This window comes from Podarcis gaigeae, assembly GCF_964106915.1.
Source record: "Podarcis gaigeae genome assembly, chromosome: 9".
Lineage (NCBI taxonomy): Eukaryota > Metazoa > Chordata > Lepidosauria > Squamata > Lacertidae > Podarcis > Podarcis gaigeae.
Window position 1 is genome coordinate 70,436,463 of NC_139685.1, and position 20,934 is coordinate 70,457,396.

At 46.8% G+C, this 20,934-nt stretch overlaps 2 protein-coding genes and 1 long non-coding RNA gene across 3 annotated transcripts; 1 reads left to right on the forward strand and 2 right to left on the reverse strand.

The window, feature by feature from the left end:
* Positions 1 to 1,783: 1,783 nt before the first annotated feature.
* JCHAIN (joining chain of multimeric IgA and IgM) lies at positions 1,784 to 11,030 on the reverse strand. The gene is made up of 4 exons (XM_083756987.1): positions 10,765 to 11,030; positions 8,388 to 8,523; positions 4,061 to 4,141; positions 1,784 to 2,780 (listed from the first exon to the last, which is right to left on the reverse strand). Exons 1-4 carry the CDS (start codon positions 10,826 to 10,828, stop codon positions 2,576 to 2,578), a joined length of 486 nt encoding a protein of 161 aa, XP_083613113.1. The 5' UTR covers positions 10,829 to 11,030; the 3' UTR covers positions 1,784 to 2,575.
* Positions 11,031 to 12,656: 1,626 nt separating this feature from the next.
* On the reverse strand, positions 12,657 to 18,702 carry LOC310852928. The gene is made up of 3 exons (XR_014568448.1): positions 18,555 to 18,702; positions 16,685 to 16,780; positions 12,657 to 13,863 (listed from the first exon to the last, which is right to left on the reverse strand). It is a non-coding gene; the product is annotated as an uncharacterized lncRNA (long non-coding RNA).
* Positions 18,703 to 18,755: 53 nt separating this feature from the next.
* On the forward strand, positions 18,756 to 20,692 carry UTP3 (UTP3 small subunit processome component). Its single transcript, XM_083756661.1, has one exon. It carries the CDS (start codon positions 19,131 to 19,133, stop codon positions 20,610 to 20,612), a length of 1,482 nt encoding a protein of 493 aa, XP_083612787.1. The 5' UTR covers positions 18,756 to 19,130; the 3' UTR covers positions 20,613 to 20,692.
* The last annotated feature ends 242 nt before the right edge of the window (positions 20,693 to 20,934 follow it).

Sequence of the window (20,934 nt, forward strand, 5' to 3'; positions counted from 1 at the left end):
GTAGATGATAGACAGATAGATAGATAGATAGATAGATAGATAGATAGATAGATAGATAGACAGATAGACTAGATAGATAGATAGATAGATAGATAGATAGATGATAGATAGATTAGATAGATAGATAGATAGATAGATAGATAGATAGATAGATAGATAGATAGATAGATGATAGATAGATAGAATTACTAATTGACAGTAGTGCTTAAATAACAAAAGCACTTCAGCACAAATTTAAAAAGTGATGAAAAGGATTGAGAGTTGGGGAAAAGACCCCAGAAATGGTGCATTTTAGGTGAACAGACCCTTCCCAACCCACATGGCTGCATCAAGCCTGCTTGTTTGGGCGAAAATGCAGCAGGCTGTACATGCAGGCAAAATGCAGTAGTCCCGCTATAGTGTTGAAAAACCAGTTGCAATTCTGTTTTGCATTTTAAGGCAGAAACGACAGTGATTAGGTAACCGCAGGAAACTACTGCTAAGGTCTACTACTGCCAAGGAGCTCAAGGTAGAGTATACAGTATTCCCTTTCTTCATTTCATCCTCACAAAGGTAGGTTAGGTAGGTAGGTTAGGCCAAGCAACGACTGCTCCTAAGTCACCAAGTGAGCTTCATGACCGAGAAGGGATTTGAATCCTGGCCTCCCAGCTTCAAAGTGAATGGCAGATTAGGCATTTATGCGTAACTCGTGGTGCAAAAGGGACGCAGGTGGTGCTGTGGTCTAAACCACTGAGCCTCTTGGGCTTGCTGTTCAGAAGGTCGGCGGCTCGAATCCCTGTGACCGGGTGAGCTGCCGTTGCTCAGTCCCAGCTCCTGCCAACCTAGCAGTTCGAAAGCACATCAAAGTGCAAGTAAATACAGTATTTTTTGCGCTATAAGACTCACTTTTTCCCTCCTAAAAAGTAAAGGGAAATGTGTGTGCATCTTATGGAGCGAATGCAGGCTGTGCACCTATCCCAGAAGCTAGAACAGCAAGAGGGATTGCTGCTTTCACTGCGCAGCGATCCCTCTTGCTGTTCTGGGTTCTAAGATTCAGAATTTTTTTTTTCTTGTTTTCCTCCTCCAAAAACTAGGTGCGTCTTGTGGTCTGGTGCATCTTATAGAGCGAAAAATACGGTAGGTACCGCTCTGGCAGGAAGGTAAATGGTGTTTCCATGCACTTCCATGCACTGTTTTTGTCACAGTGTCCCATTGCACCAGAAGCGGTTTATTCATGCTGGCCACATGACCCAGAAAAACTGTCTGTGGACAAACACTGGCTCCCTCGTCCTGTAAAGCGAGATGAGCGCCGCAACCGCAGAGTCGTCTGCGACTGGACTTAATGTCAGGGTCCTTTACCTTTAACTTTTACATGGTGCAAAACAGTGTAGCTGCAACAAAGAGGACTAATTGAGCATGTCAAAAAGTGTAAACTGCTAGTTGCTTAGTGTCCCCAAAATGTTTTAAGGCTGTAACGAAGGGGTGGTTTGCTATAGCTATGCTTGTATTGCAGTTTGGATCCTTTGTAGTGACTTCTGCATTGGGGTGGCCACTTTGCACATGCAAAATAAATGTTTATTGGTTTATTACCTTGTTATTATTGACCTCCGATAAGGGAACACAATAATTCCACTTGTCCAGCACCCTAACTACTATACCACACTCCCTCCCAGCTGTGCCCCAGAAGTAATTTGATGTAGCGCCAGTACTTCCAAGGAATTATGCTAGCTTTTTGCCTGTCAAAGATGTCGAACGCACAATGTGGAACCGGCAGCGTTTAGTCCCAATAAAATGACTGTGGAGATAATGAAAGGCAATATTTATTGTTGACAACATGTAGGGGCTGCAGATGGGGGGGGGATTCTATAAACTGCAAGAAATTATGGGGAGGAAATAGTAAGAGATCATTCTGCTGATACAGATAAAGACATATTTTTAATTTCTAGCATGCAGGGCAATGTGAGTATGTCTCTACACCACAAACTTCATATGGTTATTTCCCTCAACCAAGAGACCTGTCCTTCTGTGAGGGGCATTCGGAATCCCTTGAGATGGACAAATGTTGTTGTTTTCTCCAATTCTCATTTTTGCAATCTGAAGCTCATTTCTGCACAATTCCACACCAGTTTGCAATTTTAAAAAAGAATCCTCATAAAGCAAATTGGATTTCTGAATGAAGTGCTCCAACTATACATGTTTTCTTTTAATCCAGTTTCTTTTCGATCCGGTTTCTCAAAAGCAACTTTCCAAGCATAAATTTGTATGCTATTTTCACTAAAAGGTACATTTATACGTAGATTTTTGCACAGGCCATGCATTTCTGTACGCGTCAGATTTGGAGACACACAAATTTAGAAGGGGAGCTTTTTCGGTGGTTCACATTATGGGAAATGTGAATTGGGGGAAGTTTGCCTTTAGGTGAGAACCCTATCAATTTTCTCCACCTCAAAGCATCCCTAATGGTGAACCCTCACCAAACTACAGTTCCCAGGATCCCTTGAGGGAAGCTGTAACTGGTACTATGAAGCCGAGATAAGTCTCTGTGGTGGCGTAGATCTGCCCCACCGTGCCCTGCACGACGATTCAGCTCTATGATCTAATCAGCATAGCAGGATTCGGGAGTCAAGGCTGTCTGGATGACCTCCGTCTTCCCACCGTTCGAGAACAGGCAGGAGGCCGTGTAGCACTTATTTCTGTCGTAGGTGTAGCAGGGTTGGTCGGGGTCGTTGCACATACTGCTCTCCCCAGGCGCAGGGTGGTCGTTCGTGGCTTCGCCCTCTGCTGCAGCACATTTATCACAGCTAGAAGACAGGTGGCAGAGGAGGAGAAAGGTTAGCCAACAGATCCGTACAAAGAGATTCCACAGGAGGAATAGCCAATGCTCTGCCTTCCAGTTGTTGTTGGACTACAACTCCCATCACCCCTGCCAGAGCAGACACGCCGATGCATGCTGCCCAGATCTGTTTTGGAGGGTAGGTAGGGGGGGGGCCCTCTAGAACAGCCTTTTTCAACCTGTGGGTCCCCAGACGTTGTTGGACTACAACTCCCATCACCCCTAGCTAGCAAGGCCAGAGCTCAGGGGTGATGGGAGTTGTAGTCCAACAACGTCTGGGGATCCAGAGGTTGAGAACCACTGCTCTAGAACATGCTTAGGAGGTGGAGGAAGTTCTGTTGTGCAAGTATAAATCCTAGTGCCCATGGGATGCATTAGTTCGGGGTTCCCTAAACTAGGGTCTCCAGCTGTTTTTTATGGACTGACTGACTGATTGATGGATTAGATTTATATACCACCTTATACCTGGGGGTTTCAGGATGGTTCACAGAATAAAATCAAGATATAGAACCATAAAATACATAATAAAAATAAAAACAGCAACCCAATAGCCCCCCGCCCCCCAAAAAACACATTTTAAAAGGGCAAAGGATGTAAATCAGATCAACCAAAGGCCTGGTTAAAAAGGAACGTTTTCACTTGGCGCCTAAAGGTTTATAATGAAGGCACCAGGTGAACTTCCCTGGGGAGAGCATTCCACAGATGGGGAGCCACTGCAGAGAAGGCCCTGTTCTCGTGTTGCCACCCTCCGGACCTCTCAAGGAGGTGCACATAGGAGGGCCTCAAAAGGTGAGGTTCATATGGAAAGAGGCGGTCCTTGAGGTATTGCGGTCCTGGGCCGTTTAAGGCTTTATAGGTCAAAACCAGCACTTTGAAACTAATTGGTAACCAGTGCAGTCGGCTGGGGGTTTTTGGACTACAATTCCCATCATCCCTAGCTAGCAGGATCAGTGGTCAGGGATGATGGGAATTGTAGTCTGAAAACAGCTGGAAATCCAAGTTTGGGAAACCCTGCATTGCTGGATACTGCCCTTACTGCCCAAGGCAAGTGTTGGAGGTGTGTGCAGGGCTGATAGCGCTACATTCTGGATATGACCCAAAGCCAATATAGCCGAGTTGGCACAAGGCACAGTTGGTGCCATCTCGGTTATATGCTTTGTTGCAACTATAACACACTTTTCAGTGACCTCAACTCTTTTAGTGCTACTTGAGCTTATTGAGATAAGTGCAATCAAGGGAAGCCCTTACAGCTTGGAGAAGTTGTAGACAAATCTGGTTCTCACTGGCGAGGTGGGGTCAGAGATGTTCTCTCTGGTCATCAGGGGAACTCTGGAGAAGGCAAAGAGGAAGAGGAAGTTACAAGCCACATGAAATGCAGGAATGGAAACACAACTGTCATCGCTCTGGACCAGGAGTCAGCAAACCTTTTCAGCAGGGGGCCGGTCGACTGTCCCTCAGACCTTGTGGGGGGCCGGAGTATACAGTGGAACCTCGGATTGTGAACGTGATCTCTGTGGGAGGCACGTTCGCAACCCACAGCGCCACGTCTGCGCACACGCGTGGCACGATTTGGCGCTCCTGCGCATGCGCAAAGCGCAATTTAGCACTTCTGTGCATGCATGAGCACCGAAACCCGGAGGTAACCCATTCTGGTACTTCCGGGTTTCGGCACATCCATAACCCGAAAACACACAACCTGCAGGGATCGGAACCTGAGGTATGACTGTATTTTGAAAGGGGGGGGGGGGGGGAATGAATGAATTCCTATGCCCCACAAATAACCCAGAGATGCATTTTAAATAAAAGGACACATTCTACTCATGTAAAAACACACTGATTCCCAGACCGTCTGCGGGCTGGATTGAGAAGGCGATTGGGCCAGATCCGGCCCCCAGGCCTTAGTTTGCCTACCCACGCTCTGGGCTGACAAGTTCTTTCCCACTGTTGGTTGCGGCAAGATAAAAACACTAGCAAGGGTCACAGTGCCATCATGCCAGCTTCTGTGAAAACCAATTGGCTCGCAGAGGAGTGACGCCTATCCAAGCCGAGTGGTGGACATGAGTCTGAGCAGCACCAGGGTTACTATCAATCATTCTTTATTATTACTATTGCAGATCTGCCATTACGTTGCAATCAAACACTTTTGAAGTTTGCAAGCCAGCAGAAAGATTTTTGGAATTGACAGAGCAGCAAAGGGCTAGGAAGTGTCTACCCACATTGTGGCACATTCACTCTAGAATGGATCACTGACTACTGGCGTGGTAAGTTAGATTTAACCACCTGGTTCTTAGAAATACATGCTGATGCGTAGAATTTTGCTGCTTTAATAGTCACTAGTGCCCGAGTTCCCTGCAAAACCAGTTCCTCTAGACCAAATCCTGGATGAACCAATTCGTCTGGGCCATTCCGTAGATCAGTGGTGGGGAACCTCTAGGCTCTGGGCCGAATATGACCCATGAGGTCTCCCTGTTTGACCTGCGAGTTCATTCTGGCAAAGCCATGTCTACCTGCTGTCTACCTGACACCATATATAATATCAGCCATGAGGCAGGTACAGGCATAGCTGGGACAAAAAGGATTAGCAGGCACAGCTGATCAGTGGACTGGCAAAGCCCAATGCACAGCACCACGTATGGCTCTCTGCACATAGCTGCATGCGGTGCTTTGAAGTCCCGACAATTACCTGATCGTTGGGGCTGCAAAGCACCGCACACAGGATTCTTGCCTGCATACAGTTTACTTTAAAACTGTGCTACTGAAAATGGGTCAACAGGTGATTGAAAGGTGGGCAACCCCACACGTCTGTCAAACGTGGCCTGCAGTGTGTGTGTGTGTGTGTGTGTGTGTGTGTGTGTGTGTGTGTGTGTGAAACAAGATGGACCACTTCCTTCAGGCCAGTCCTCACACCTGGTGGGCTGTGGCAGCTTGGTGGGATTGCCACTGCACCAGTGTAAGCTCTGCTGTGTTGAGGGAGGAAATCACAATTTTGATTTGGCAAGGCGCGTCAGTGAGCCCTGATGCTCAGTGAGCGCATCAGTGAGCATATAGTTTTATTTACACATATATGCAACGAAGGTCTGTATAGTTAAAGCTATGGTTTTCCCAATAGTGATGTATGGAAGTGAGAGCTGGACCATAAAGAAGGCTGTTCGCTGAAGAATTGATGCTTTGGAATTATGGTGCTGGAGGAGACTCTTGAGAGTCCCATGGACTGCAAGAAGATCAAGCCTATCCATTCTAAAGGAAATTAGCCCTGAGTGCTCACTGGAAGGACAGATCCTGAAGCTGAGGCTCCAATACTTTGGCCACCTCATGAGAAGAAAAGACTCCCTGGAAAAGACCCTGATGTTGGGAAAGATGGAGGGCACAAGGAGAAGGGGACAATAGAGGATGAGAAGGTTGGACAGTGTTCTGGAAGCTACCAGCATGAGTTTGACCAAACTGTGGGAGGCAGTGGAAAACAGAAGTGCCTGGCGTGCTCTGGTCCATGGGGTCACGAAGAGTCAGATACAGTGGTGCCTCGCAAGACGAAATTAATTCGTTCCACAAGTCTTTTCGTCTTGCGAGTTTTTCGTCTTGCGAAGCACGGTTTCCCATAGGAATGCATTGAAAATCAATCAATGTGTTCCTATGGAAACCGCCTTCAGACCAGGTCCGGGGACAGTCTGTCCCCCGACCTCTTCTTAAGGCCGCCGGGGGGGGGGGGGGCAAAAGTCTTTGCTCCCCCCCCCCGCCTGCCTTCCCGGGACAGCGAAGCCTTCGCTGCTGCCCGCCAGCATTTTAAAATCGCCCCGGGACAGCGGAGGAATTCTCCGCTGTCCCGGGGCGATTTAAAAGCCCCCGGGAAGGAAGGCAGCGCTGCGTTTCTCCGCTCTCCTGGGAAGGCAGGCAGGGGGGAGCAAAGACTTTTGCCCCCCGCCAGCCTTCAGAAGAGGTCCAGGACCTCTTCTGAAGGCGGGCGGGGGGGGCAAAAGTCTTTGCTCCCCCCCCGCCTGCCTTCAAAAGCCGTCCGGGACAGCAGCGCGTTTCTCCGCTCTCCCGGAAAGGCAGGCAGGGGGGAGCAAAGACTTTTGCCCCCGCCGGCCTTCAGAAGAGGTCCAGAGGGCTCTCCAAGCTGCGGATAGCAGCCTGCTGCCCCGCGCGAGGGGCACTCTGCTTAAGAGCGCCCCTCGCGCGGGGCAGCAGGCTGCTATCCGTAGCCTAGGCGGGAACTCTTCTGAAGGCTGGCGGGGGAGAAGGGCTTTTCTTCCCACCGCCCACCTTCAGAACAGCCTTCTGAATGTTGGCGGTGGGGAGGAAAACCTTCCTCCCACCACAAGTCTTCAAGACAGGTCCGGGAACAGAGGAGAAGCGCTGTTCCCGGACCTGTCCTGAAGGCTTGCGGTGGGAGGAGGGCTTTCCTCCCCACCGCCAACATTCAGAATGCTGTTCTGAATGTTGGCAGTGGGGAGGAAAACCCCTCCTCCCACCGCAAGCCCCGGGAACAGAGGAGAAGCCCTTCGCGGCTTGTCCTCTGTTCCCGGACCTCCCACCGCAAGCCTTAGGACAGGTCCGGGAACAGAGGAGAAGGCGCGCTGCTCTTCCCCGCTGTCCCCGGAGATTTCCCTATGGGCTTTCGTCTTGCGAAGCAAGCCCATAGGGAAATTCGTCTTGCGAAGCCGCTAAAAATCGGAAAACCCTTTCGTCTTGCGGGTTTTTCGTTTAGCGAGTCATTCGTCTTGCGGGGCACCACTGTACCACTAAACGACTAAACAACAACAATCAGTGAGCCTGTGCAGATGGCTGAGCTCTCTCTCTCTGCAGCAGCTAGGTCATCTGTATGATGTTGTCAAGCCATTGGAAGGGTTTTATGGCTGCCAATAACAGAGGTCAAGTGCAGTACAGGCATTTCTCCACTTACGCATTACAGTGTGATGCCGGGAAATAAATAAATATGTTTAAATGGCAAAAGGGGTGCAGGAAAAGCAGGAAAACTGCAAAAATGGTGGGGAAAGAGTTGGCAAATGGCTAGCAATTCCAGGAGCCTTTGCACCGACCTCTGAGGCCTGTGGAGAGTTGGAGCTTGAGAAAGGAGGGTGTTCACAGGCTTTAAAGATTGTGTTCCCCACTATACACAATTTCATGTATACGTGTGGTACCCAGCAATGGGGAGATGCCTGTAGTTGAATGTGTAGTGAGAGGGTCTTCCAGGATGTTCTCAGAGTCGAAGGAGGATTGGATGTGAGGAACCACCAGAGAGTCTTGTGGCATCTTGGGAGTTCACCCACCACAAATCTGTTGGTGCCACAAGATTTTTCATGGTTTTCATTGCAAAAAGACTTAACTGGGCTACCTGTGAAACTGACAAAGTGATTGAGGTGGCGGAAGAGGGAGATACTAGAGGGCTGTACAGTATTGGTGTCCTGCTTGCTCCTCCATTTTCACCACAGAAGCTGCATGAGGAGTGAGATAATCCTGCTCCCCAAACTATAGAAAGGCTATGCAGCATTTATTCCGTCCCATTCGGTGGTTATGGCTTTGACTGTTATATATATGTCTCAGGAAAAGGAGAAACTTTATATGAAGCACCACTTACATGATGCGGATGTTTCTCTCCAGTACTTCCTCTTGTGGGTTGTCTTTGGAAGGGATGAATTTCGATGTCACCTTCACACACTGGCACTTGTTATCAACCAGGACCTTCTCTTCATCTTCACCCAGGCCATAATAAGCTGCCCATAAAACACAAGGTTTTTTAGACTGAGGAAGAAAAACGAGAACATTCTCTGGTGCCGATCTGCCAGATGTTTAGGGCGCACCTATTTTATCACGTGCACATGTCCCAAAAAACAAAGCCAACGTAACAATGAGATGCAAAGGGTGGGTTACTGAGTCATACTGAGATTTGCAGCTGAAAGATCCTGGAAGCCAAATTTAGGCTGCTAGGGAGGAAGCTGAAACCCAAGGCTTCAACGTGGCATTTTCAGACTCAGAGGTCTACGTATCTCAGGTTCATCATTGGGTTACAGGCTTGGGCTGGTTAATAATAATAATAATAAATTTTATTTGTATCCCGCTCTCCCCAGCCAACGCCGGGCTCAGAGCGGCTAACATCATATAAATAAGACAATATGCATAATACAACATACAACATGCATATAAAATAGCATTCAACATTCATTAAAATAATGTAGAATATTAAATATTAGCATTTCAAAATTAAACAGAAATCCACTCAACAGTTACAATAATTTCTAAACTCCAATCAATAAAACAACAGCAAACCACAGTGCACAACATAATACAATACAAAATGAGAAGCAGAGACTGGAGGGTGGGGCAAGGCAAGGGGAAAGAGGCCTTGCCTGATGGAGTCTCTCCCCTTACAACAACCCTAAGAGGTAGGTTAGGCTGCAAGGAAGTGACTAGCCCACCATGACACAGTAAGCTTCATGGTCACTCAACAAGCTTCTCTATCACAAGCCCCTCCCCAGTTGCTGCACTGCCTTCGAACAAATAAAGGTAACAGATGGTTGGCATCTTACCAACACTGCACTTTGTGGCATGCTCAGTTGCCCTATAAGCAAAGTCCGCTATTTATTTATTTTTTACTTTACTTTATTTAAATTTTTTTTTAGAGCATCTGCAGGGCACCAGGTTGGGAAAGCCTGGATTAGTTGATAATATATGAATTTATATATGATTTACGCTGGATCAGAACACTGGTCCAATATTTTTTTATTCCAGCTGGTGACACAGCTCCCCTGGCCTCGGGGCATTAATTGTTGCAATGCATCCCCAACTTTTATTATTGCATAATTATACAATTGTGGTATTATAATAAAAAGAGGCGCTGCTGTGAGGGGGCATGGCTGCGACAGTCATGAAGAGAACCTGCACTTTTGACTTTGCCACTGCACTACTTTTGCCACCCACTGCTTGGGGTCTCTTCTTTTTGCTCTATCCAGTCGCAATCGGCCCCAGCCTCCCTCAAGCATAAACAGCACAGGAGCCCTGCCAGAAAAAAGTAGCAATCCTGCACTGGCCACAATCCTCTCTACTACACTTCCTCTTCCTCCTACATTACTATGGGTCACCCCTGGGGCCATTCTGGATTCTTTTTCTTTTATATGTCAGTCTGTATTCCTTCCCTTTCCCCTATCTTAACCCCTTAATTCCATCTTACTTTCTGAATTTAATAAGTGGTTTCTACCATGAAGCTGCCATTATTATTATTATTATTATTATTATCATCATCATCATCATTATCATTATCAACAACAACTACAACCATTAGAGCAGAGTCAGTAGGGATGCAGGCAAACTCCAAGACATATTAAGATTCATATAATAATAATAATAAATCTTTATTTATACCCCACCCTTCCCGGTTCAGAAAACCGGGCTCAGGGTGGCTAACAACAAATTTAAAACTCTTAATTGATGCAATAAAAAACAGCATAAAAGACCATATAAAACGTGAATAATAATAAATTCAGAATTCAAAAATCAATTGGGGGGGGGGGAATCCATCCAATAAACATTAGATGATCACCAGGGCTAGCTGGCTAAATTAGTCCTATTTGGGCCAGTGAGGAGACCAGGGGAGAATTATAGAAAGCAATGCACTTCTGGTTCGGAGGGATCACTCAAGCCAACCCCAAAAACTGGGAAAAAATGGATACTTTAGCATTATTGAACACCTGGTGATCACCATTTCAAAACACAGCTCTGATATTCTAAGTATATCTAATGCACATTGTAGATTACCTTAATCCTGATTTCAGAACAGCCCAGTAGGATAAAATAAGCATCCCTTTGACTTTTAAAATTTTCACTCTAGATAAAGTACCACATTCTAGGTAAGAATTTTAGAGCCAATTAAAATAGTGACAATTCTTCCCGGCACAAAAGCACTTTCTTTGCTTAAAACCTTGTATCTGAGTTGCTTCCAATGGACAAATGTTGCATACCTGTTCCAAGAATAGCTCCCCAAAAGACAGCCAGGGTTCCACAGAGGATCCAGTAATTCTTCATTCTCTCTGCCTGCCTTCAAACACTCTCAGAGTTGTGCCTCTCTGCCAAAAAGCAGTCTGTGTGGCGGTGGCAGCCTGAGTTTCCTAAAAACGCCTGCCTAGATTGCAGTCAAGTTGTGCTAATGGTGGTGCAAAACACATCCGGACAGAATGAAACCACAAACTAATGGTGGTTTACTAATAAGGGAGGAAAACCCTGTTCTTCGAAAACTCTACTGGTGGGCAGGATTACAACATCTCTCTCTCTTTGAACTTGGGTTTGCAATACACATAAAACACATACAGTGGTACCCCGGGTTACATATGCTTCAGGTTACAGATGCTTCAGGTTACAGGCTCCGCAACCCCAGAAATAGTACCTCGGGTTGAGAACTTTACTTCAGGATGAGAACAGAAATCGTGCGGTGGCAGCAGCGGGAGGCCCCATTAGCTAAAGTGGTGCTTCAGGTTAAGAACAGTTTCAGGTTAAGAACAGACCTCCAGAATGAATTACGTACTTAACCTGAGGTACCACTGTATAGACATAAAACACACATATGCAGGGAGATTAGAGAACTAAAACAGATTAGACTGCAAGAGTATTCTAAGAAGTATGATGCTTAGGTTGTTTGCCTCTGGGTTAAGAAACTATCAATAAATTGTCTGGCAGTGATCTGATGTCACAAATGCTTCTGAGAAAGGAACACAAGTGAACAGCACAAGCAACGCTGACACGAAACCCTACATACATTAAGAATAATAGAAACATCGCCACCCGACCCCACCCATCTTTCCCCCCATCCACCCGTTTTTTCCCTCCACCTAATGTCTCAACAAATGAAACGGATTTGTAAAAATGTTACATGGAAAAAATACGAGAGACATTACACATACTTCTGTAAAACAAGAAAATCTTTAATTAAAAAAAAAAAGCTAAAAAAACAAATGCTTCTGAGGTGATGCTGTGTGGCATAGAATGAATTTGGCTTCACTCTACTCCTGGCAAACTTCTTATTATTTTATATCAGGGTTAGGGAATCTCAGGCCTGAGGGCAAAATATCTGGCCCCTGGGACACTTTGTTGGGCCCCTGAGAGTCTCCCCAGCCACACTCTCTCCCCAGCCACACCCTTTACCAGCCTCTCTTGAGCATTTTTGGATTTATTCGCCCGGGCATTTTAAGTTTTGTAACCAGAATCAGGCTGCTAATTTAGGATTCCCCCCACCTCACTGGGACTCTTGCTGCTGGCAGAGTCAGCAATGTTTGGCATCTTATCCCGGCAGCAAACTATTGGAACAGGCTTTTACGGCTGTGTTACTGTTAACTCTGGATCCTCTGGAGCTCACCTTAGCCAAAATCCACATCTATCCTGAAGTTTCTTGAGAAATTCTCCTGCCTGATGCTTTCCCCCTCAAACCACCTCATGTCTAATTTATAAACATAAGCCACATTCACTTGGCAGCTAAGCTGAGGCGTGCATATTTGAGCAGATGACAGCTTCATGGATAAGTGTTCAGGGTGTGTGTGTTGCAGACACGGGGAAACTAAATAGAAAATGTACATCAGGTATCCCCATCCCCTCTCTGGTATGTACAGCAACATGCAAAAGCATGGGATTGCTCATGTGTAGGGACCCTAAAGGGTGGGGATGTTTAACACCTCAAAGTTCATGTTCTTTCAGAGCCAAACATTCCTTGGTTTGGCCAAAGGCAAAACTAGGAACAGGCAAGACTTTAACCTTTGTGGAAAGAGGCAGCAAAGGAAGACTGGATACAATAACTTATGGAATATGCAGAAATGGCAAAACTTACCAGAAGAATAAGAAATCAAGATAACTTCTTTATATATATACAGTGGTATCTGGGTTTAAGAACAGCATAGCTTTTGAACAACTTGGATTAAGAACGCTGCAAACCAGGAAATAGGTGTTTTGGTTTGTGAACTTTGCCTTGGAATAAGAACATGTTTCACTTCCTGTTGAGTGTGTTCCATTTGTAAATTGAGTCCCCCGCTGCTATGGGAAAGCATGCCTTGGTTTAAGAACAGACAGAATCAGAATTCAGAATGACCTTAACAGATTGGAAAAGCTAACAAAATGCATTTCAATAGGTACAAATGTAAGATTTTGCATTTAGGCAGAAAGAACCAGATGTACAAATATAGGATGGGGGACACCTGACTTACTAGCAGTGCATGTGAAAAGGATCTGGGGGTCTTGGTGGACCACAAACTTAACACGAGTCAACAGTGTGGTGCAGCAGCAAAAAAGCTAATGCTATTCTAGGCTGCATCAACAGAAGTACAGTGTCCAGATCAAGGAAAGCAAAAGTACCACTCTATTCTGACTTGGTCAGGCCACACTTGGAATATTGTGCCCAATTCTGGGCACTGCAATTTAAGAAGGATGTTGACAAGCTGTATGTAGAAGAGGGCAACCAAGATGATCAAGGGCTGGAAACTAAGCCTTATGAGGAGTGCTTGAAGGAGCTGGGTATGTTTAGCCTGGAAAAGAGGAGACTGAGAGGAGATACGATAACCACCTTCAAATACCTTAAGGGCTGTCACATGGCGGAGAGAGCATGCTTGTTTTCTCCTGCTATGGAGGGTAGGACTTGAACCAATGGCTTCAAGCTGCAAGAAAGGAGATTCTAGCTAAACATTTGGAAAAACTTTCTGACAGTAAGAGCTGTTTAGAAGTGGAACAGTCTCCCATGAGAGGTTGTGGACTCTCCTTCCTTAGAGGTTTTTAAACAGAGGTTGGATGGCCATTTGTCATGGATGCTTGAGCTGAGATTCCTGCATTGCAGGGGGTTGGACTAGATGACCCGTGGGGTCCCTTCCAACTCTTAAGATTCTGTGATTCCATATACAGTATGTTTTACATTATTCGGCTCCTAACTTCGGTTTAATTTTGCCCCCAAACTCAAGATCCACGCCTTTAAACCAGCAAACTCGCGTGCCTGAAAGAGTAAAGTTATTTTACTGAAGTCACTTGCCTCTAGATCACATGGCTCTTTGCTTTCCACGGACCAGCTGCAGAGCTCCTTATATCAGTCTCTGTGCACATGATTAAAAATACACACCTTAGGACCACAGGAAGAGTTTCAGTTACTTTTTCAGTCACCAAGTACATGTTTGACAAAACCGGTAGGGGAAAATCAATAACAGGAAAAAGTTACAGAGGTGGTTGATTCACTCTCTGGACTTAATTTATCCAAGGATTTTGTGTGTCAGGACTCACACCTACTATGCCAATAGGATTAGCTGTAACTTATTTCACGCGGAGGACAATGCCTTGGGCTTGAAGCATGTGCAGAGTGCCTGTTGATCACCAGTGAGTAACCACAGCCTGTCCCAAAGCATCTTGCATTACGGGGTTGGCAGGAGTCCTGTGTCAGGTGTTATGTTTAGAGCAGGGGTCAGCAACCTAAGGACCATGGGCCAGAAGCGGCCCGCAGAGGTCGTTTGACTGGCCCACGAGCCACCCCCAAATCGAGCTGCCCACTCGCGCGCTGCACTAAATCAGTGCAGCACAGCACATGGACTCGCTTCCGTGGCGCTATAAATTGTGTCTTCGCATGCAGAGACACCAAAAACTGCGGGTGCACACATGCAGATGCCAAAAATTGCGGGTGCGCCTCATGTGCGCACGTGATCCGGCCCACAGAGGGATCTCTGCGGGACTGATCCGGCCCAGGCAAGATAAACCTTGCTGACCCCTGGGTTCGAGTTCAAATCTCTGCTCAGCCATGAAGCTCCCTGGGTGACTTTCGGCTAGTTACTACATCCCAGCGTTACCTGGGATAAAGCAAGGAGGAGGGAGAACCACGTATGCCACCTTGAGCTCCTTCAAATAAAAAGATATGCAAATTCATATTTTAATGAAGCCATTGAATTATATACATGGTATCTGAAGATTTAAGCATCTTTACTTGGTTAAGCGCCCTAATAGTTGCATTTCCTTTCCTTTAGAGAGCTGCAACTCTTAATTCCAGTTTAACTGGCCCTGCTGCACCTGCTCTGTGGTTTTCTTAAGAAGAAACTGGCACCTGCACATATTTTGCATAGAACGGCTCTTGGGTTTGGTATCGGTCAGCCTGCTTGTTTCAGAGGCAAGAGTTATTTTCAGCACCATTACTTCACTCTGAGTGATTACAATGCCTTGCTGCACATCCCTTTGCTGATGTACAGAGGGCACTAAGAAACAGCAGTCCAGCCCGACAGAACATATTGACTGTGGTAACTTAAGGTGGAAGGATAGCCCGAAAAGCAGCTTGAAAGCCTCCACAAGTAGATCAAAAATGGAATTGTTCAGGAAGCACAACTGGAAAGGTGGGAGGAACTGGTTGTATTTAACTTAGAGAAGACAGAGGAGGGACATGACAGCACTCTTCAAATCCCTGAAAGGCTGACACGTAGGTCAAATACACTTTGGGACAGAGCTTTCCAAACTGTGTGTCGTGACACATTAGTGTGTGTCGTGACACATTAGTGTTGGCTGCAGTGTGTAGGTGTGTCGCTGAAAGGGGTTAGTTTAACCTCTGGTTTGGTAGTAAAACTGAATGTGTTGCGAAATGATGCATGTCTAAAAAGTGTGTCACCAGCATGAAAAGCTTGGAAAGCTCTGCTTTAGCACCTTAAAACACAGCAAGGCCGCCTCTTCCCAGATTTCATCACTCAAAGCACAATTGCTTTTTCCACACCTGCAACCTTTCCAACTTTTGTTCAGAAAACCGTCATCTGGGAATATGCAACAACTGTCTTGAGTGCACACACCTCAGCTTAACTGCAAATTGAATGTGGCTGACATTTTTCAAATCGGATGGAAGCTGGTTTGAGGAGAAATGCACTGAACAGCAGGATTTCTCAAGAATTACAGGACAGTTATGGGATTGTGCCTAACATCACGTGTACATTGTTTCAAATACCAGCGATGGGAGTACACTGGAGAAAGAGTAAAGGGTGATGCATACACAGTCATTGAAGAGTGCAAAAAAATGTTTTCTGGTGCCCTAGAAGACACTACTATATCTCATGGACTTAAGCTACAGGCAGGTAGGTGTCATTTCAATATTAGGAGGAAACCACTTGACAGTAAGAGTGGGTTAACAAAAGAACCTGTTACTTAGAGGGGTGGTGGAATCACCCACACAGGAAGTCTTTAAGCAGAGTCTGGACAGGAAAAGTCATCTGTTGGGGAGAAGCCTCCGGCCTTCTTGCATGAAGCAGGTTAGACTAAACCAGTGGGTCCCAATTAGCTAAGGACTGCAGACCTGTTTTTCAAAAGTGAAGCCATGGACTTGCTACTTTGAAAAACTTGATATCTCTATGGTAGTTTTTGTTATGTGAATGGTGCCACGGACTCTGCACCAATTCTTGCCTATTAACACCCTCCTATGTCATTTGGGAGGGACGCAGGTGGCGCTGTGGGTTAAAGCCTCAGCGCCTAGGACTTGCCGATCGAAAGGTCGGCGGTTCGAATCCCTGCGGCGGGGTGCGCTCCCGCTGCTCAGTCCCAGCGCCAGCCAACCTAGCAGTTCGAAAGCACCTCCGGGTGCAAGTAGATAAATAGGGACCGCTTACCAGCGGGAAGGTAAACGGCGTTTCCGTGTGCGGCTCTGGCTCGCCAGAGCAGCGATGTCACGCTGGCCACGTGACCCGGAAGTGTCTCCGGACAGCGCTGGCCCCTGGCCTCTTGAGTGAGATGGGCGCACAACCCCAGAGTCTGTCAAGACTGGCCCGTACGGGCAGGGATACCTTTACCTTTACCTTATGTCATTTGGGGCTGTGGTGTTTACTCAGTTAACCAGTGATCAAAAGCCTTTTAATGGCCTAAAAACGTGCTTGCAAAACTCATGGAAGTGTTTATTAAACTTACAAGAACGGTAGGTGGAAGGTGTCCTCTCAGAAAAAGCACCCTGTCTTCTACATTAATTACTAAGGCAGTCCCTGCTGTTGCAGGTACATGAATTATCTAGAAACGAAAAAAGAATGTTCATTTAGATACAAGCCAATTGTTTTTATTAATATGCAAATTAATTTGGATTTAATATATTACCAGCAGCACAAGCCTATGTAGGCCTGCTCAGAAGTATATTCCATGTATAGACTTGTATAGGGCTGCAGATTTACTTTGCTTAAACTGATATATTTATCGATTCTGTTAATACATTGGCAATCCTGAAGATGCAAAAATGTCAAGACTTGCCTTTCTGGATTAATCAAAGACCTACGAAGCCCAGGATTTTGTTTCTGATGGCAACTAGCAGATTATTCTGGGGAAAGTCGCATGTGGTGGTCCATCTTTTGATATTCACATGTGGTGATCCATCTTTTGATATTCCAATGTACGCTTCAGTAATTGGATGTACAGTGGCCAGCATCCATCAATAAACCTGCCTTCTATGGCAGGAACTGCTAATGTGTGGTACCCTCCAGCTGTTGTTGGACTCAAACTCCCACAATCCCTGACCATTAGCCATTCCGGCTGAGGCTGATGGGAGATGGAGTCCAACATCTGGAAGGCATCATGTTACCTGCTTCCACCCTAACATACATTTTATCCTTTGGAAAAGCTAAAAGTCGGCATCTGTCTCCAACCTGTGGCAACAAAAATGATCTCACAACATGAGCAGAAACACCATTGCTTGTTCTGAATCAGGATTCATCCAGAGAACCCAGGTCCGAGCAGTGAGAGCAGGGAGAGAAGAACAACACTATCATTTCACACTTTCTACCACTCCTTCTGTTGCTAAAGCAGGGTGTCTGTGTGAGAGGCCTCAGGAAAAAAAATCCAGGAGGTCTGTTCTTTCTTTAAGGGAAGGTCCACCGTAGCTCAGTGGCTGCCTTGCAAGCAGACAACACCAAATTTAGGGTGGTGTGGAGCAGACAGGGAGCATAGCAACAATAGGTAAATGTAAAGGGACCCCTGACTATTAGGTCTAGTCGTGACTGACTCTGGGGTTGCAGCGCTCATCTCGCTTTACTGGACGAGGGAGCTGGCGTACAGCTTCTGGGTCATGTGGCCAGTATGACTAAACCGCTTCTGGCAAACCAGAGCAGCACACGGAAATGCTGTTTACCTTCCCGCCAGAGCGGTACCTATTTATCCACTTGCACTTTGACGTGCTTTCGAACTGCTAGGTTGGCAGGAGCAGGGACTGAGCAACGGGAGCTCACCCCGTCACGGGGATTCAAACCGCCGACATTCTGATCGGCAAGCCCTAGGCTCTGTGGTTTAACCCACAGCGCCACCTGCGTCCTGCATAACAACAATACTGAGATAACCCATTTAAAAAGCAACTGTACCAAAATGAAATACTGTGGAAAATAATAATAATAATAATAATAATAATAATAATAATAATAATTTGTTATTTGTACCCCGCCCATCTGGCTGGGTTTCCCCAGCCACTCTGGGTGGCTTCCAACAAAGATGAAAAATACACTAAAATAATAAAGATTTAGGGGGAAGGGGCGCCCAATCTTGGTCTTGTTCAGGGAGCCATATTACCAAACTCCACCCCTGATGCAGCTGGTCCCTGCAGGCATCTTCAGGTTGAGTTGTGAGACTGCTGCCTAGAAAGCCGCTGCCAGTCAGTGTCGACAACACTAACCCAGATGGACCAAAAGTCTGACTCAGCATAAAGCAGATTCCTAAGGAGAAATAAAAAGACATCTATCTGTCTATCGAGATGAGTGAACAGTGCATTGCTATTAACTGGCATCGATTAATATGTATCTTGGACCTGTGTGGAGGCTCGTTCTAGTGAATAGAAGCAGCAGCAAAGGCTGAGATGCACCCGCTTGGCAGTCCATTACGCCGCACGCTTTACGTCGGCCACGCGTCCCGCTGCGGTTCTCGCATGCGCACTTCATCGGCCGAACGCCTCGCCTCGCCTCCGGCGCGCATCACCTCTTTATGCTTCTTACGGAAACCAGAGCGTCCACAAGTGAGGCGGAAGGTATAAAGCAGGGCGCCAACCGACCGGATGTAGAATTTACTCGCTTACTCCAGGCCGGAAGTAAAGCACCTGGAAAGCAAGGTCGCTGTACAGTTCGGAATCTACCGGAGACGCGTAGATTAAGGACGGCAAGCGGGAGGCTTACGGCCGTCCGGTTATTTCCTGAAGAACAAAATGACAATTGGGAATTAGTTAGGTGGAGGCGGCGGCTTACCCAGTTTCTTGTGAGCCGGAAGTGAAAGCCTGTTTCCAAGGGGCACCGACCTTCGACCCGGAAGTAGTGTCGTGCGTTGGCAGCCACACAGCAGCAGTACCGCACGCTGGTCTGCCGACTGCCGATCCGTCCGCGCTGCCGGCAACATGGGGAAGCCACGGCGGAGAATAGCCCCGGGCCTGAGGGCCTCGCAGCCGCGGGAGGAAAAGATGGAGGAGCCGGAGCCGGGAGCCCCGATCTTCACGGAGGAGGCAGACGATTTCCACCAGCGGCGTCTGGAGGAGGCAGTGCTGGCGGCGCTGGGCAGCGAGGAGGAGGAGGAGGAGGACGATGGCGAGGAGGAGGTCCTGGGACTAGAGCTCTCTGAGGAGAGTGAGACGGAGGAGGATGGAGGAGGAGGAGATGAGGGCGCGGACGACGACGAGGATGGAGGCGAAGGCGAGCCCCTGGATATGGACAGCGACCTGGAGGAGCAGCGGGGCGGCAGCGGAGACCTCGGCCTCCCCCATGAGTTCGCCTGGGGCCAGCGGAAACAGCTCTATTACGGCACCGACTACGGCAAGGCTGCGGCTCGCTCCAAAGCAGCCAAGCAGAGCCAGGAGGAAGCCGAAGCCGAGGAGCTGGAGGAAGAGGAGGAGGCCCAAGCCATTCAGAAAAGGCTGGTGCAGAATCTGGGGGAGGATGACTACGGCCTGGACCTGATAGAGGCCTACGCTGCAGCAGCCCAGGAGCCAGGTCGAAAAGAGACCGGGTCGAAAATTGCCAAGGACTTGCAGTCTCTCTCTAAAAAAGAGAAGTTGAAGCTGTTGAAAAAGGAATCCCCGGAGTTGCTGGAGCTGATTCAGGACTTTGAAGCCAAGTTAACTGAGCTCAGAGATGAACTGGAGCCTCTCATGCAAATGGTAAAAGATGGGGTCATCCCAGAGGGAAAGGGCAGCCAGTATTTGCAGACCAAATACCATCTTTATTTGAACTATTGCTGCAACATTAGTTTTTACTTGGTGCTGAAAGCCAAAAGGATTCCAGTCCACGGTCACCCCGTCATTGAAAGACTTGTAAGTTACAGAAATCTAATAAATGACTTGGCGATTGTGGACCAAAAACTGTCACCGGAGATTCGTCTGCTTCTTAATGAATTCCATAGTAGTGACACAGGTGATGTGGAAGGTAGGAAGAAGCTTATCGTGTCTGCTAGAAAGCCTGTTAATAAAATCAAACCTAAAGCTCTTGGTGAGCTTTCTAATGGTAATGATCCTGAAGAACCTACAGATGATTCAGATTTGGATGAGGAGGCTGCCCTGAATTATTATAAGGAGATGGAAGAAAAGATAAAGCTTAAGAAAAAGAGGAAACGAGAAGAAACAGAATGTGTGGAAGACCTGATTATGGAAGAGGAAGCAGGAGATCAAAAGAGAGGTGCAACATACCAGATTGTCAAGAATAAAGGTCTCACACCCAGAAGGAAAAAGATTGACCGTAACCCAAGAGTCAAGCACCGTGAGAAATTCAGGCGAGCCAAGATTCGTAGGAAGGGGCAGGTTCGTGAGGTCCGAAGAGAAGAACAAAGATACGGAGGCGAACTGTCTGGCATTCGTGCTGGAGTTAAGAAAAGTGTTAAGCTTAAGTGATTCTCTTTGTATAATTCTTTTTTTACTGGCTGAATGCAGTGAATGTCAGCTCAATAAATGTTCATTTTGGGGTAAATAAATGCAATATGTATTTATTTTAACATGGAGAAAGCAGCATTGTTCATAGAATGCAAAGTTCAGGGCAACTGCCTTTCCCAGTTGTTTCATTTGTCCAGCGGCTCATCTTTGTGGTCATCCTCAGTAACCAGGCACTATGTTTAAATGTAAATCCCAATCACTGCATTGAGAGCATAGCAGGTCAACAATCCTCTCACCTTCCACCACCTTTTGACCTGCTAGGTTGTATTTCTGTGCAATTTTG

What these genes read in the sequence shown, in the direction of transcription:
- JCHAIN (XM_083756987.1), bottom strand. Translation starts at nt 10,828, where the DNA reads ATGAAGAATTACTGGATCCTCTGTGGAACCCTGGCTGTCTTTTGGGGA. An exon ending in GGGAGCTATTCTTGGAACAG is followed by an intron (nt 8,524 to 10,764) that starts GTATGCAACATT and finishes TTTTATGGGCAG; the next exon opens with CTTATTATGGCCTGGGTGAA. An exon ending in GTCTACAACTTCTCCAAGCT is followed by an intron (nt 2,781 to 4,060) that starts GTAAGGGCTTCC and finishes CCTGTCTTCTAG; the next exon opens with CTGTGATAAATGTGCTGCAG.
- UTP3 (XM_083756661.1), top strand. Translation starts at nt 19,131, where the DNA reads ATGGGGAAGCCACGGCGGAGAATAGCCCCGGGCCTGAGGGCCTCGCAG.